The sequence below is a fragment of the Falco naumanni genome, chromosome 15 (genome assembly GCF_017639655.2).
Source record: "Falco naumanni isolate bFalNau1 chromosome 15, bFalNau1.pat, whole genome shotgun sequence".
Taxonomy (NCBI): domain Eukaryota; kingdom Metazoa; phylum Chordata; class Aves; order Falconiformes; family Falconidae; genus Falco; species Falco naumanni.
Window position 1 is genome coordinate 14,801,602 of NC_054068.1, and position 14,266 is coordinate 14,815,867.

Sequence of the window (14,266 nt, forward strand, 5' to 3'; positions counted from 1 at the left end):
CCTCATAAGTTTGTTCAGCTCTTCCAACCCTTTCCTTCAAAAAAAATTAAATATACAACAGAATTTCTTCCATCTAGCGCTCAGGTCCTCTAATGTTGGTAACTCTGCAGTTTCTCCAGGAATTTATTTTAGTACTTCATGACCCATCATTTAGGAAATTATTCTTACTATTTACTGTTGGTAGCCTGTTACTTTATGTTGTATCCTGCATGGACACACAGAACACGCTTCCCCCATTGTCACGCATCATTATGGATTGAAGACATGCATCTTTCTTCTCTTTGAGGCTGAATAACTTGTTTCCATGTGCTTTTTCCCTGCAGATTGTATTATTAGATACTTGGTAATTCTTGTGTTTCCTTCAGAAGCCAGAGAAATTAGTTTTTAAAGACCTAGTATCCTGTAGAATTTTGCTGGGATGCAGAAGGAAAGGTCCAGAATGAAAAGAAAGATTTAGCCTGCCTCTAGTTAATGAGTGAAATAAGATATGCATTCTTGTAAAAAAAAAAAAATTACACACTCAAGAGATGATGAACACTTATTTAGAAGTCATTTGGGTTAACATTGATATTAAAAAGAGGTGATGTGCTGAAAATAGTGGGCAAAATTACTTTGATTTTTAATAAGTACACTAAAATAAAAACTAGAAAAAAACCCTTTGAAATGAAACAAAACCAACTTCTCCAAGCTCAGATTCTGTAACAAGAGATTTCTGCAGTCCTTAATATTTTCCATGCTGTGATTTGTCCTTTCTATACACAGAGCATTGACATCATGTTTTCATATACAGAGGCTCAAACATTCACATTTTTCTCCATTTTCACTTGATTATACAGTGATTAACTTACCAATAACTTTAACAAAATAGGCATCTGCTTCAAAGTTATTTTTTAATGTATGGATAGCAAAGTCCTTGTTGGAGTAGCCTTTGCTTAGCACAATGATATCCAAGATTCCCTAGAGGGGAAAAATAAAGTTTATGTTAGAATGCTGATTTAGTCTAGATAAGATCTAAATTTAGGAAACAAATTCCCTTAGAGATACAAAGAAAAAAAAATTAGAGCGTGTGCAGCAAAGTTTACACCTTCGCTACTAATTTTAATAGCTTTCAAATCTTATTAATCTATGGCAATTTAGGACAATCTGCGCCATCCACAGCTAAACAGGACAACACATGTAGTCCGTGGCTTTTTTCTTGCCACTGAAGAGAGCAGCTCAACTGCAGCATATGGAGAACCAGCAAACTTCTACACAGGGGTGGGCTGCTGCTCTCTGCTCACCTTCCAGGGAGCATCTAAAGAGTAAATTTCCCAGGCTGAAGGCACTGCCTGCCATGTGCTATAAAGCCAACATTTCTACAAAGCATTCTGCCAACGGCACACACACAGACAGCAACACAGAGACATGTTTGCTGCAGTGAATAGTTCGACTTACATCTTCATATATGTCAAAGAAGGTTGCTACCACTGCATCCTTGATTTGATTAAGGTCCGAGAGCTCCCAAAAAACTTTAAACATGCGACGTACACTCTTGCAGCTTACATTATTGCATGGGACATTTTCTAGTAAAAATGCTTGTTGATTGCTGTAAAACATATATATATATACATAAACCAATTTATTTGCTATAAACAGTCTAAATAATAGACATTACAAAAATACTGTAGTTAAATAATTCAAGTCTGCTGAAGTTAAATATAATAAAAACAAAGCTCGCAGCCACTGGATACTTTAAAATCCATAAGCATTTTTGTGTACTTTACAGACAAATTACAACCATTGTCATGCCTGACTTAAACCAATGAATACGCTGAATAAATGGGTCCAAATTAGCAGGAATAATTTCATTAACTATCCTCTCAAAAGACTGAACATATTCTTAGTGTATTCTGAAACAAGCATATGTGCACTTATCTGCCATTTTCCTTACTCCCTCCCAAGTCCTTCATCTTAAGCACTATTTAAAAAGTGTCAGTGCTTTCTCATTACTTTATCTCTTGCCTCCCCAGGTCCATTAAGAAGTTTTCTGACACGTTGCATGATGTTTTACACAAATTTAAGATTAAACCAAATCTCTATTGGTATGTTTTCCGTTGTTTCAAAGCAAAATATAAAACACAAACCCCAACCTACTAGCACAGTAAAAATAGGACAAACCAAACTGGACATTTGCTGACATATAACAAATACAGGCAGAAAGATGGCAGAAACAAACAAGAGTACCCGGTCTAGTATAGCAAAATCTCCCTTCTAAGGGATTTATCTAATACATGCCCACTGGTCAGTGTGAGACACAGGGTTTATACATGCACACTGATGACTAATAGCGTTATATGCCGTCTCTGATACTGCAACGTTGCCACTCCCATCAGAACTGTGAAAACCTTCAGACTTTACCAACCAGGAGTCTGAATCTTTGGCAGGTCTGTATCCTGGGAGCCTACTAGAATCCATCATTGCCTTGGCAATGGGAACAGATGAAGTTTCCTCCTCTCTTTCTGGGGGCAGAGCCAGGAGACTGAGCAGACAACGTTCTGTAAAGCTAGCTAAGTGTGTCAGAGCCCAGGGCAATAACCAGAATCACTTCTTCATTATGACCTTGAACACACTGCTGTTTTGGAGGGTGACAGTAATGTGTTTTTCTGTATCTTAACAGCATCCAGTGCCTCCAGGATGTAGTCACACACATGCACACGCATAACCATCTCTCCTTAGGAAAGTGTTTATTTCTCTTTGTTTCTTTGGCATATTTGCAATAATTTGCTACTTCTAAGAATCATATCCCACAACAACATCCATATATCTGCTCTATCCACTTCAGAAATAGTTAGAGAAGGGCAAAACATTTACCCTGAGAAAAAAAAAAATATCTGACAGCAAAGTATATCAGTTTCCTTGCCTGTTGCCAAGCTAGTATTTCAGAACCTGCAATAGGAAAAATGTAGGATTTTGTTCTCTGTAAGATGTGTCAAAAGTAAAATGAGATATTTAAGCATTTCCCTCTAAACCTTATAATCACATTTATTGAGCATCTGTGAAAAATACACAAATTAGGCCTTCATTTTTTCTGCCATATGCCTGCATTTGATTCAAGTTTCATACGAACAATCCACTTTTTACTATTTCACTGTTAGAAGTATGAGTATATTGAATTAATATCTGGCCAAAATGAAATGAGGCGATCCGCAACATTTAAGACACAGTATTACCTGTATTGAAGAACTCATAACTTGAAATGGTTACTATATTACACATTATAAAATTGTTAATGTATCACAATTTAATGTATTACATACGTATCATATTAGATTAACCAACTGTAAGGTAAGGTGACAACCTGAGCTACATGAATTCTTTCAATTTCTCTTTTTCTTCATCTTGACATACATTTTTTTTAATTTGGAGAAAGTTTTACAAAGATGCTTTGTTTCAGTTCACATTTTTTTAAAATTCCAAAAAAGTATTACGTGATAATTATTTTAAAGACAAAAGATTGTCAAGATTGCACTACGCCCTATGTACAGAGAGTTGTTCAAGTCTAAACTATAAGCCTTGTGAATGGACAGACACAAGAAGTTTATTTACTACTGGAAACTTTTTGAATTCCTTTCCTTGGTAGCATGCATTTAATGACTTTCAAAACATTACAAACTGGACAAAAAATAACATAACACCAACTGCACTGTGAGAAAAAAGGAAGATACTAATCAAAGTGCCACTTTTCTTCACTCTTCTCTATTAAGAAGGGAAACACAAGACAAACAACAGGAAGAAAAAACCCAATCCCAAACCCTAAACAGATGCTGAAGACTGAGAACTACACCACAGGGCAGGTATCTTGTAGAGGAAAAAAAAATAATATCATAAATGTAGTGTCCCTTGTGGCAGAGCAGCAGAGGTCTGGAGAATCCTTAATCACAGTATAGCTGAAAATCTACTAACGTTTACCTTAACAGGCTGGGGGAATTTCATTTCAAAGTACTACTGATTTATATCCATAGAGTTCCTTTTGAAATACAAATACAAGCTTGCCTAGTAAAATAACAGCTCAAAGGTGTTACATATAAATGTTAAGCTGCAGTAAATATTAACTATACCTACAAGTACATACACATAAGTTTAGATTCACTGCTGTGAGTTATAGGAAGTTGAAATCTGATTTTTTTTATTTTGATTTTTTGAAGTCAGTGTTACTGCTTACCATAGAAAAGTTAAGAAATTGCACAGTAACAAACAAAAATAATGACATTCTAAAGCTAATAAAAACTACTGCTATTGGGAAGAAAGATGGGATAAAATAAGGTTTAAATGTGAACTGCAATACTCAATTTCTTTTAAGTTTTGGCTTTTTTTTTTTTAAGTGGAATTTACAGAAATGCATCACTTCACTGGAAGCATACAGAGGTTTTACAAGCCAGCTATTATTAGTTTTATAATTAAAGCTGAGCCCTCTTTCCTGTCAATTTCCAAGGCAATTCCTTGGCATTTATTTTATGAACATCTTAAATTACTTTGACTTCTATACCAGCATTAAATTCCTCTTATTTAATCTAAAAGCATCTTTGAAAAGCACGATGAGAAGAGTTAACAACTTATTAGACACGTAGCTTATAAACAAATGCTTTAACTTGAGAACATCACCAAGATGTCTTCTACACCATCTTGTTTTTTCCTTTTTAAAAAATGGATAGTATTTATAGCAAGAAAATAAGTTACAAACTCACATTTAACTTAGTTTGATTCTTAACTTTCCTCATATTTCGGACCAGAATTTTGAATGACATATCCTGCCACTAGTATTTGAAAAGCATTAGCCAACTAAAATACGCTCTTGAAATGTTAGTAGTTTGTGCTGAAAAAGATAATTTCTGATACATTTATGTTTAAGTAGTTCCTCCCTTGACTGAAATTGGCTGAACATGACTTTCCATTTCCTCATATATTTTCAGCCCATTATCTCTTGATAACATACTAGGTAAGGCTTTTATCATTAATATGTGGAAATTACCTACGATACCTAGGAACAGTTTAAAAAACCTCTAAAAAGCAAATGAATGTGCTCACACAACAACTTCTGAAGACAGAAAAAACCTGAAAGTGCCTATCTGGTGGTGGGGGACAGTCTTCAGTTTTACACCAGAAATGCAGAAAGAACCAATAACAACAACAACAAAAAATCTAAACAGCAGGGTACTTGCAGCCTTCTTCTCATCCATGTATATAAACACCCTTAGTGCTTTAAACCTGCATCTAGTTTTCAAGTTGAGCTACGCTCCAAGTTCCACTAAGGCTGCATGTTATAACTAGTTGTCTTTCTGCACAAACTTCATTCTTTCACGTGCACAGTCAAGTGATTCCCACTTGACTCAATTCAAGATTAAAAATACACACTGAAATAAAACATTAGTAATTTTACATTTTGATTACACATTAATGGAAATCAGAACATAAAGAAAATATATATACGTAAAATGTTTTAGCAATTGGTAGCCACATTATGTCTGTCTTGATCCTTCTCAGCCCCAGCCCACTCCCAGGGCTGCGCTGATATGGGACCTCTCATGTGCTACATCTCAGCGTGGGAGGATGACAGCTCAGCCTGTGGGCCATTCTTTTGAAAGGCTGCACCAACAAGGGTGTTGCAGTGCCTTACTGTTTGCAGAGGGAAGTTCTAGAAACCAGCTGTTCACTGCCTCCTCAGCTGTTCGGTTCTCTCTTGGACTAACTCCTGACCTCTGGATTTGGCCTATGAGCTGCCAGTTGAGTTCTTATGTTATTTAGGGCTTTAATACAGCACCATCGCCAACATCAAAGGATCGACCTCTGTGTTTTATTTCTGCTGCATGCTGCAATTACCAAGAGCAAGTTTATGACCTTCCTGTTATTATGAACCAAATTTTGAAGTTTAACACCACCAGAAAAAAAATCTCCCTGTAACAAATAAAATCATCAGCATCCTTAAAACGACAAAACAGTGTCCCTGTAAGCCTACAGGAAAACACATAAAGACAGACACTGCTACAATGGTAAAACCTTAACAATCAATGCTGAAGTGCTACACAGATGTGTAACCGCCAATATCAAACAACACAGCTTAAATACTGAGAAGAGTCAAAGCAAAAAAATTCTGAACTAAGACTAGCATATCAACCTTAGCATGCTATTTGCAGCACTTTTAATAGTTAGGTATATACACCAATGTATACACAGTGGCAGCGAAATTGTGTACAGCATGCATAACTTAATCCCAAGCAGCCTAAGAACGATGCTCAATAAAGTATAGGGTTAACCACAGTTTGGAACCTTCTGACCCAAGTCATCTATGCAGCAAAGCTGATTTAGTAAAACTGAATAAGCAAGGCTTAACCCCAAAGAAAGACTGAAGACTTACCTCGTTTTATTTTAACACATTACTTTGCAATTAGAATTAAATATTTACTGCTTCATTTCATACATCTCTCACTGTCAATTTTAGGTTCATTCATTTACAGTTATACAGGGGACATTTAAGTGACTAATATCTTACTCCAGACATTCAGAATAATTGAATTTGCCTCTGGTTTTTTTTCAGATTTGCTCAATTACAAGGTGCTCATCAATCCTACATTTAAAAGTAGTCCTCTCTCCAACCTTACTTCTGACAAGTGACAACTAACAGTGATTTAGGAAGAGTCAATTTGGTCAAATAAGAGTCCTTTCAAGTATACCCATATAAAACCGTAATACATATATATTAATTCAAAACTGAGCATGAATACCTGGAAAATTTTCTAGACCTGTATTATACTCAACATTTTTCACTGAACTGTCCATATCCAGCTCTTTGTTCTCCCCATTTCAGTCTTTACTGTTATTTGTCACCAATGTCAGAGAGAGATACTGTATTTCCAGCTTTACCATTATTTTACCAGTGAAACACATTCCCTTTAAATAAAAGCATAATTTAAAAAATGCTTCCTTAGATTACATGTTTGCAAGACGCCAACTATTAGTTTGCAACAAAATATAATTTGGAAATAAGTGGTTAAATAAAGTTTTTTTCATCTAATTAGGTGGGAGAAAGATAGGTGTTTATAGACTCATATGCAGTACTTAAACTTTCAATGTTACCAGAGTAAATTTAAAACCAGCTTGTGAAAAAATGAATACATTTAGATAAGATAGGAAGTACAGGTGAAGCAAGCAATAACTACTGATGAAATCCCTTTACCTATTATTATTCTATATACATACACGATTTCTAATACAGTCATAACTAGAAGGAAGAAAAATTCATGTACGTATCTAGCCTAAAGAAAAAAATCTGTGGACTGGAATTCTAATGTGCAGGTTTTGACTCAAGACAGAAATTAAAAGAATTCATAATGGACAGATAAATACGTAAGAACCAACTGCAAATGCAGTATTTTCACCTGGTGGAATTTATTGAGTTTCTTGGTTCAAATCCCCACCACACCTGCAAACAAGTAAGATTTCTTTAACAGCACTAACAAAAAAGAACCCCATGTCTCCATGTTGTCAGAAAAATCACACACTTATTTGAAAGCAAAGGATATGGAAAGAGAAACAGTGTAGTCTTACAGCAGTTCCAAGAATCTTGAAGCTAATAATAATTTTCCTGACTTACCTGGAAGGACAGTAAACCAAAATTATTCCTAATTGACATGTCTTCATTTCAGTGTTTTGTAGGCATTTTTAAGGATTTCATATGAAAGTGCTTTCCTGAATTCTGATGAAAGCATGTAATTGATTTTAATCACATTCTTCCATTATCACGTATTGGTATACTTTCAGATGAATAAAATGGTTTCTGCCTCCTTTAATTTCTTTAAGTCACAGACAGCAACTAGAAGCTAGGCCTCCTAGACTATAGCACAGATTGAGGTCAAGAGTTTACAAAAATGCTTTTATCATTTAATCACAGTAATCAATCACTGAAATTAGATCAGTAGATGTAGCATGAAAGGCTTCAGAGAAAGAAATAAACAGCTCGATCCAGAAGTGTTTTAAATCAATTAAATAAGGTTTTCATTTTAATTTGCTCTGATTTAAGAAGAGCTTTTCATTTAATTCACACGTTGTTTTAATTCTCTCCACTCTGTGACCCAGTTACACATTTTAAAAGGAAGTATTTGCTTGGGTCCCTCAGAAACAATGAATTAATAGTACTCTGAAAGTGACATTACATAGTGGGCGCAAAAAACGTGACTTTCATTCCCCTCCCAAAGTATGAAGACTCTGTTTCCATTTCTTTTCTATAAATACTGGAAATATACTGTGTTAACATGCAATGTATTTCTTAATTTTTAGTTTACTTACCCTTTTTTTTGCCAGACTTCCTCAGCTCTCTGAACCTCCCTTTGAATAACTAGTCAAATCATCTCCCACTACCTTCAGTCCTTACGCCTTACTGTGTCACTCAACTTTGAAGTCAAGTTTCAAAATAACTTCAAGATGCACCCAACTGAATAAACAAATAATTTTAGAAGCAAGGAGAATAAATATAAAAGTGTATCACAGTAATTCATTGCAATGAGACATAGGTAACTTCCTGGGCTTTCACAGGAGTAATTATTTAGAAAATACTTAAATCTTTTAGTGATATTACATTGCCACAATTATACACCAGCCAGAGGAGAGAGGCTCCTGAGAATCTTAAATGATAAAATAACTTCAAATAAACTTCTGAATGTGTAAATCTTCACAAAGTCCTCCTGAAGTGTACTAGCTATGAGGATATACAGTAGAAGGTCACCCACAGTACAGCTAAAAATACTAGATCTGTGGGGCTTAAGTAAAAACAAAGACAAGAACAACTTCATAGTTTAGATGTCACGGTATTTCTATGGAAAAAGAAAGATTGGTTCTAGTCTGCTCTCTAGACTGTTTACAGTCTTTATTCAATGACCGCTGAACAAAAGATGCAAACTCCCAACTGAGCAAGGCTATGGAGTGAAAAGCATGACATTCAGGGCCTGAGTGCTTTAACTTTGCCTATGCAAGTTCTGGGCAGTAACACATCACCTCCTTCTCTGCCATATCTGAACATAAACAGCTGCTGTGCTAGTTATTTTAAGGCTCAGAGGAACAGAGACAGAGCTCAGCTGCTCACTGCCTTATCTCTGAATCAGATCATGTAGGCTGAATACAAGCACATAACTCTTCAAACTGGGTCATTTTTAGGTATCTGTCAGTGTCTGAAGAACTGCTTAACACAAAAATGTCAGTGGGTGACTCATGTTTAGGCAACCATTAGAGGATCTGAACTGACTTCTGTGACTTTAGCATCTAAATTCTGTCTATATGCTGTTTTAAGCACCAAAGCGAGCTCCTCGGTTCTCTTCCTTACCGAGTATTAATTCGAACTATGAACCTGCACCCAAGCTCATCCAAAATACCATCCAGAGGAAGATAATAAATACACCTGTGAGAGAGACTTATTTTGCCTTGCAATGCACTAGCGTTAAGTATTTGTCCTAGACTGCAGTAAAGAAGATGCTGAAAGCCCATAAGTTATTGATTAAAAATACCTTTCACAAGCAATGACATGAGGAAGAAAAAGGGGATAGCATAGGTAATCTTACATCTCTTCAGATGTTGGAAAACCCAAGCTGCACAGCACCAGACAGACCTCTAGCTGGAACAGAGCATGCTGCATAGATCCTGTCTGTAGTGAGGTGCGCTGGCATTATCATCTCTAGAGCTCTTTTACGTTTTTCTTAGAAGTAAACAAGTCTATTCATAATTTCTGCTGTCAAGCAAAAGGATGTTCACATGAAAACGTGCTGCTTCACCTCAAGGTAAAGACAAGGACATGCTAGTGGTATCATCACCAGGTGCCAAGCGAGAGCTGCCTACAGGCTTCTCCGCTACGATTAGCTGGCTACGTTTAGCCTGCAGCCAAGCGGTATGTGCAGAACTGCACAGGCATGCACCTACTGAGGTCACCTGTTCTGTGGATCACTAACTCCTCGACGTACAGTGGTCCCCCTGCGAGCATCACTACATGTCCCCTCCCACCTAACACCAGATGATAGCAATGCAAGGTATTGGGAAAGCAAGTAATGAAAAAAAGAAAGGAGGAGAAAGATTACACTGACAAATTTAATAGGAAAGGTTAGAAGCTTCTTTTTTTTGAGAGGGAAGAGTTTATTTCAGCTAAAGTTGGACAATATAAAAATCACTGGTAAGTTATTAGGTTATCTAAAACTCATGGTTCTCAAAAGGGAAAAAACACTATTGCATTTTTCAGCACAGTCACTGATCGGTGTTCACGCCATGTGACAGCATGGAACAGGTTCCCCAACTCCCAGCAGCCTGCTGTAACTAGCCAACACTGAAAGCTGAAGTCAGGATTTTACAGAAGATGATTTGGGAAAGGAAATGGAGAGATAATCGGCTCCTTTGATCTGTGAAGAGTGCCTAAAATGGTACTTTATACTGCACTCCATGGTGCAATTCCCCACCAAAAGTCACAGTTTGAGCCTATACAATTATGCATTCTGAATATACCATGTAAATGCATACCTTTTAAAAAGGGAAACATTTAGCAGAGATCGAAAGCCGTGTTCACATGATAAAACGAACGAGACGCACTAAAATTAGCACTTTGTATGACTGATGACTGGGCATGCATTTGATAGTCTTAATTTCTCAGTTTACATATACTCTACCTTCCAGATGTGTTCTGTAGTATAGCAAGAGCATCTGGGTAGCCGTCCATATTGTAATCTCCAATATGAAGTGTAATCGGAAACAACATTTCCGTTGAAGGTTTGTCACTTGGATATGGTACAAAGCCCCAGAGTGTGTCTTTATTTCTGAAGTCTTGCAAGACTGGAATCCACTGTAAAATAAAACAAACAAAAAAGAACAGCTGGTAAGGAAATAAATTTTATTTATTTAAACAACCTAATTCTGTTTAAAACAGCTGAGGTTTCTTCACTGCTTCAGGATTCTTAACTATTTACAAATCTCCAAAGAGAAAATAAGGCTTATTTCCTAACTCTGTCACCACATGAAAAAATAATTTGAAGTCTTTTCTATGCACTAAATTATTCCAGAACAGGAGAAAACCAAACGCAAACCAAACAAAACAAAAAACCTCAAAAAACAACAACAAAAAAAGAAAAAGATAAGGCTGAAAAATAAAGAACCTGTGCTTTGGAATGTGTCCAGTATATGGAGAAATTCAGGCTTGCCTGAAATCTGTATTAATCTTTAAGTATAGGTTAGCCCAAACCATATCAGAGCCTCGGGCTCCTGAGTCCCTTTTTTCTTCCCGGAATTGCCAACAATGGGCATACTTAAAACTGGAGAAGGGATGCAACGCATTAATTTTGTGGACAACACCATATTGGGGGGATACTATCAATATGCTTCAAGACAGGATGGCCATTCGAGGGGACCTAGAAAGCCAAGAATGGGTGAACAGGGACCTCATAACAATCAGCAAAGAAAATCGTGCACAGGGAAGTAAACCCCTGCAATGATACAGGCTGGCTAGCAGCTCTCCTAAAAAAGATACGTGGGTCCCGGTGACAGTAAGATAAAGCCAAGTGTGGCAGCTGTGACAGCAAAACAGCATACTGCACTATGACTGCTGCCTATGCTCCTGCTGATTGAGGCGAGCGATTATTTCTCTTTATTCAGCACTTGTTATTCTGCATGTAGATTCTCCGTCTACTTTTGTGTTCCATGGTTCAAGAAAGATTTGAGAATATTGACTGTGTTCAGAGAGAAGGGTCACCAAGACGGTCAGGCATTGAATATTTATGTACTCAAAGGACAGGCTGAGAGCCTAGGGCTTGTTCAGCCTGGAGAACAGAAGAATTTGCAAGGCGGGGGCTGACAGCAGCCTTCCAATACCTGCAAGGAGATAACTGAGAAGATGGAGCCAGGCTCTCTACTGAGATAAAAGGCAGAAGAACAAGAGACAACAGCCAACAAACAAACAAGTTGAACTAGGAAAGAGGCCCTAGAAGCTACCGAATCTTTGTCATTGGGGTTTTTCAAAGTTTTAACAGGACAAGGCTCTAAACAACATGGTCTGAATTCAGTGTTGCCCTTGCTCAAAGCAGGGGGCTGGATTTCCTAAGGTTCATTTCAGCTTGAATGATTCTATTATTCATGGATATTTAGAAGTTCAAGAGCTTCTGTTCCCCTCCTATTTCCCCGGCAGCACCAGATACCAAACTGTTTGATAAGAAATTAAGATTACAGTATGAAACTGAAAGTACAAAAGAAATGCAAAGTGTAATTTCTCCAGGACAAGAAATGGAATCTATCTGCCCTTACTTTCCACGAAGTGCTGCAGAGGTGCTAAACAGGAATTTATCTTAATTAAAATCAAATTAATTTCACAAGCTGGTATGAAGCTGAAGTACCAGGGTTAACATTTCAATGCTACAGAAAAATTCAGTGCCATTTTAAAAGCCAGAAATAATTTTACATGTCAACTAACTGACAATGCCTTCAAAAGGACAGAAGGGTGCTATCTTGAAGGATCTCTATCGCCAGTATCAGAAGCACTTAACAGCATCTTAAATGTCTCTCATCCAAGCTTTAATTTAGCTACTTCAGGAACCAGACTGAGATCCCTGACAGCATAATTTCCTGCTGTGGAAAGACTCCCTCTCACTAACACAATCAAGTAATCAACAACATTCCTGCCACACAGCAATTTGTGTGCAACACACTGACTGGTCCCTATCCCACACCAACCACATGCATATTACAAAGCCCCCCCCCAATTATTAAAAAATGCACAAAGGTCAACTTTGTTTGGGTATCACAGATGGCTTTGAAGCCTGGAACATTTCTGCCAGACACTGCATATACTTAGTTCACGTCTGCCTGTGTAAGTGGGGACATGTGAACTGCAGTGATGATCTACAACACTCCTGATGAAAACTCAAATCAAACACACTTTTACCTCACGCCCTGCCCCCCCACATATGCATGCCTATTTAGTTACTGTTACCTGCTCAAGGTTTAGAAAAAACTATGAAAAAAAAAAAAAAAGACTTAATCTGAGGGAATTTTTTCAAAAGGTAATATTTCTTAGCACTTATTTTGTCATGCAGAAGACAGATGAAACAATACTACTGCAAAAGACTGTGATTTCAAAAAACACTGATTGAAATCAGAACCATGAAATACAATACAGTTTTTACTTTACACGGTATTATTCACACAGTCATTGCAATGAAATCCAATTATATCCATCACATGCTTTGTAAATGTTCCCATGTATGGTAACACTATTGCAAAGAAACCAAATTAAAAATTAATTTTTAGTCACAAATCTGAATTTGTGTTCTGTTTTTACTCTATTAAGAGTGACTCACAGAAAGCAACTTTACAATCACAAGGTCTGCAATGAAATGCAGAGATATAAACCAATAGGTGAGCAAAAGAGAAATATCACCTATTGCTACTGCACCTATAGCTTGTGCATCATCACTGTACACGCTACAGAGTGAGATTCATCCATCCCACTGAATCAGTTGAATCAGTAGAATAAAACTTTTTATAACAGCAGCTGCAAAGCATTTCACAAACACAAGTCTTGTTCGACATGTAACCAGGGCACATTCAGAGCACCACAGGTAACCTACTCTGATAGTTTAAATTCAGAGTAATCCACATTTTTTCAGAAACTAATTCTGTATATTTCTATTATAAACGGCAGTATTGCATAATGTAATGCAAAATTAATTGTTCATGTGCCTCAGGACATACGTTTCAGTACGGAAGGCAAAAAAATGAAAATACGTTTGTCACTAATATAAATCTCCTGCTTATTCTGTGTTTGATAATCCAGACACTTACTTTAAACTTAATGTTTGCTGTAACTATTTTAACAGGGAAAAAAAAGTCTAAACCTGATTTTTTTTTCCTTTCACTCTAAGATAGAAATAGCTGGGTATAATGAGGACACACAAAGTTATTTTTTGCTGTTTTCTGATCACATGATTTCTGTTACCTAGATCAGATGAAAAAACATATTGAAAAATAGAATGAGTCTATCTAACAGAAAATTTAAATGAACAGATAAGATTCAGTTGCAGAAGTAAAAGATTTACTTCTTCCCTTTTGGTTAAATTCCATTGCATAGCACCACTAATATCATTACTTAAAACACTTCTTTAGATATTTTTACTCCTTCAATCAATGCTTTTGTGGGCTAAAATAAGAAAAGTATCTTTATTTAAGTGCTTGAAAAATTTGTTTTCAAACTTTAAATATTTGTTTTTCAAGTACA

General features: G+C 36.5%; 1 protein-coding gene across 4 annotated transcripts in view; it reads right to left on the reverse strand.

Moving 5' to 3' along the window:
• Positions 1-14,266, reverse strand: part of ITFG1 (integrin alpha FG-GAP repeat containing 1) — an 88,137-nt gene that overhangs the window by 26,783 nt on the left and 47,088 nt on the right. For all 4 annotated transcript variants that reach the window (XM_040615220.1, XM_040615219.1, XM_040615222.1 and 1 more), the window contains 3 exons: positions 10,674-10,846; positions 1,435-1,585; positions 849-957 (listed from right to left, as the gene is read on the reverse strand). In XM_040615220.1, the coding sequence (XP_040471154.1) occupies positions 849-957; positions 1,435-1,585; positions 10,674-10,846 (433 nt within the window). The remainder of the gene's footprint in view (positions 1-848; positions 958-1,434; positions 1,586-10,673; positions 10,847-14,266) is intronic.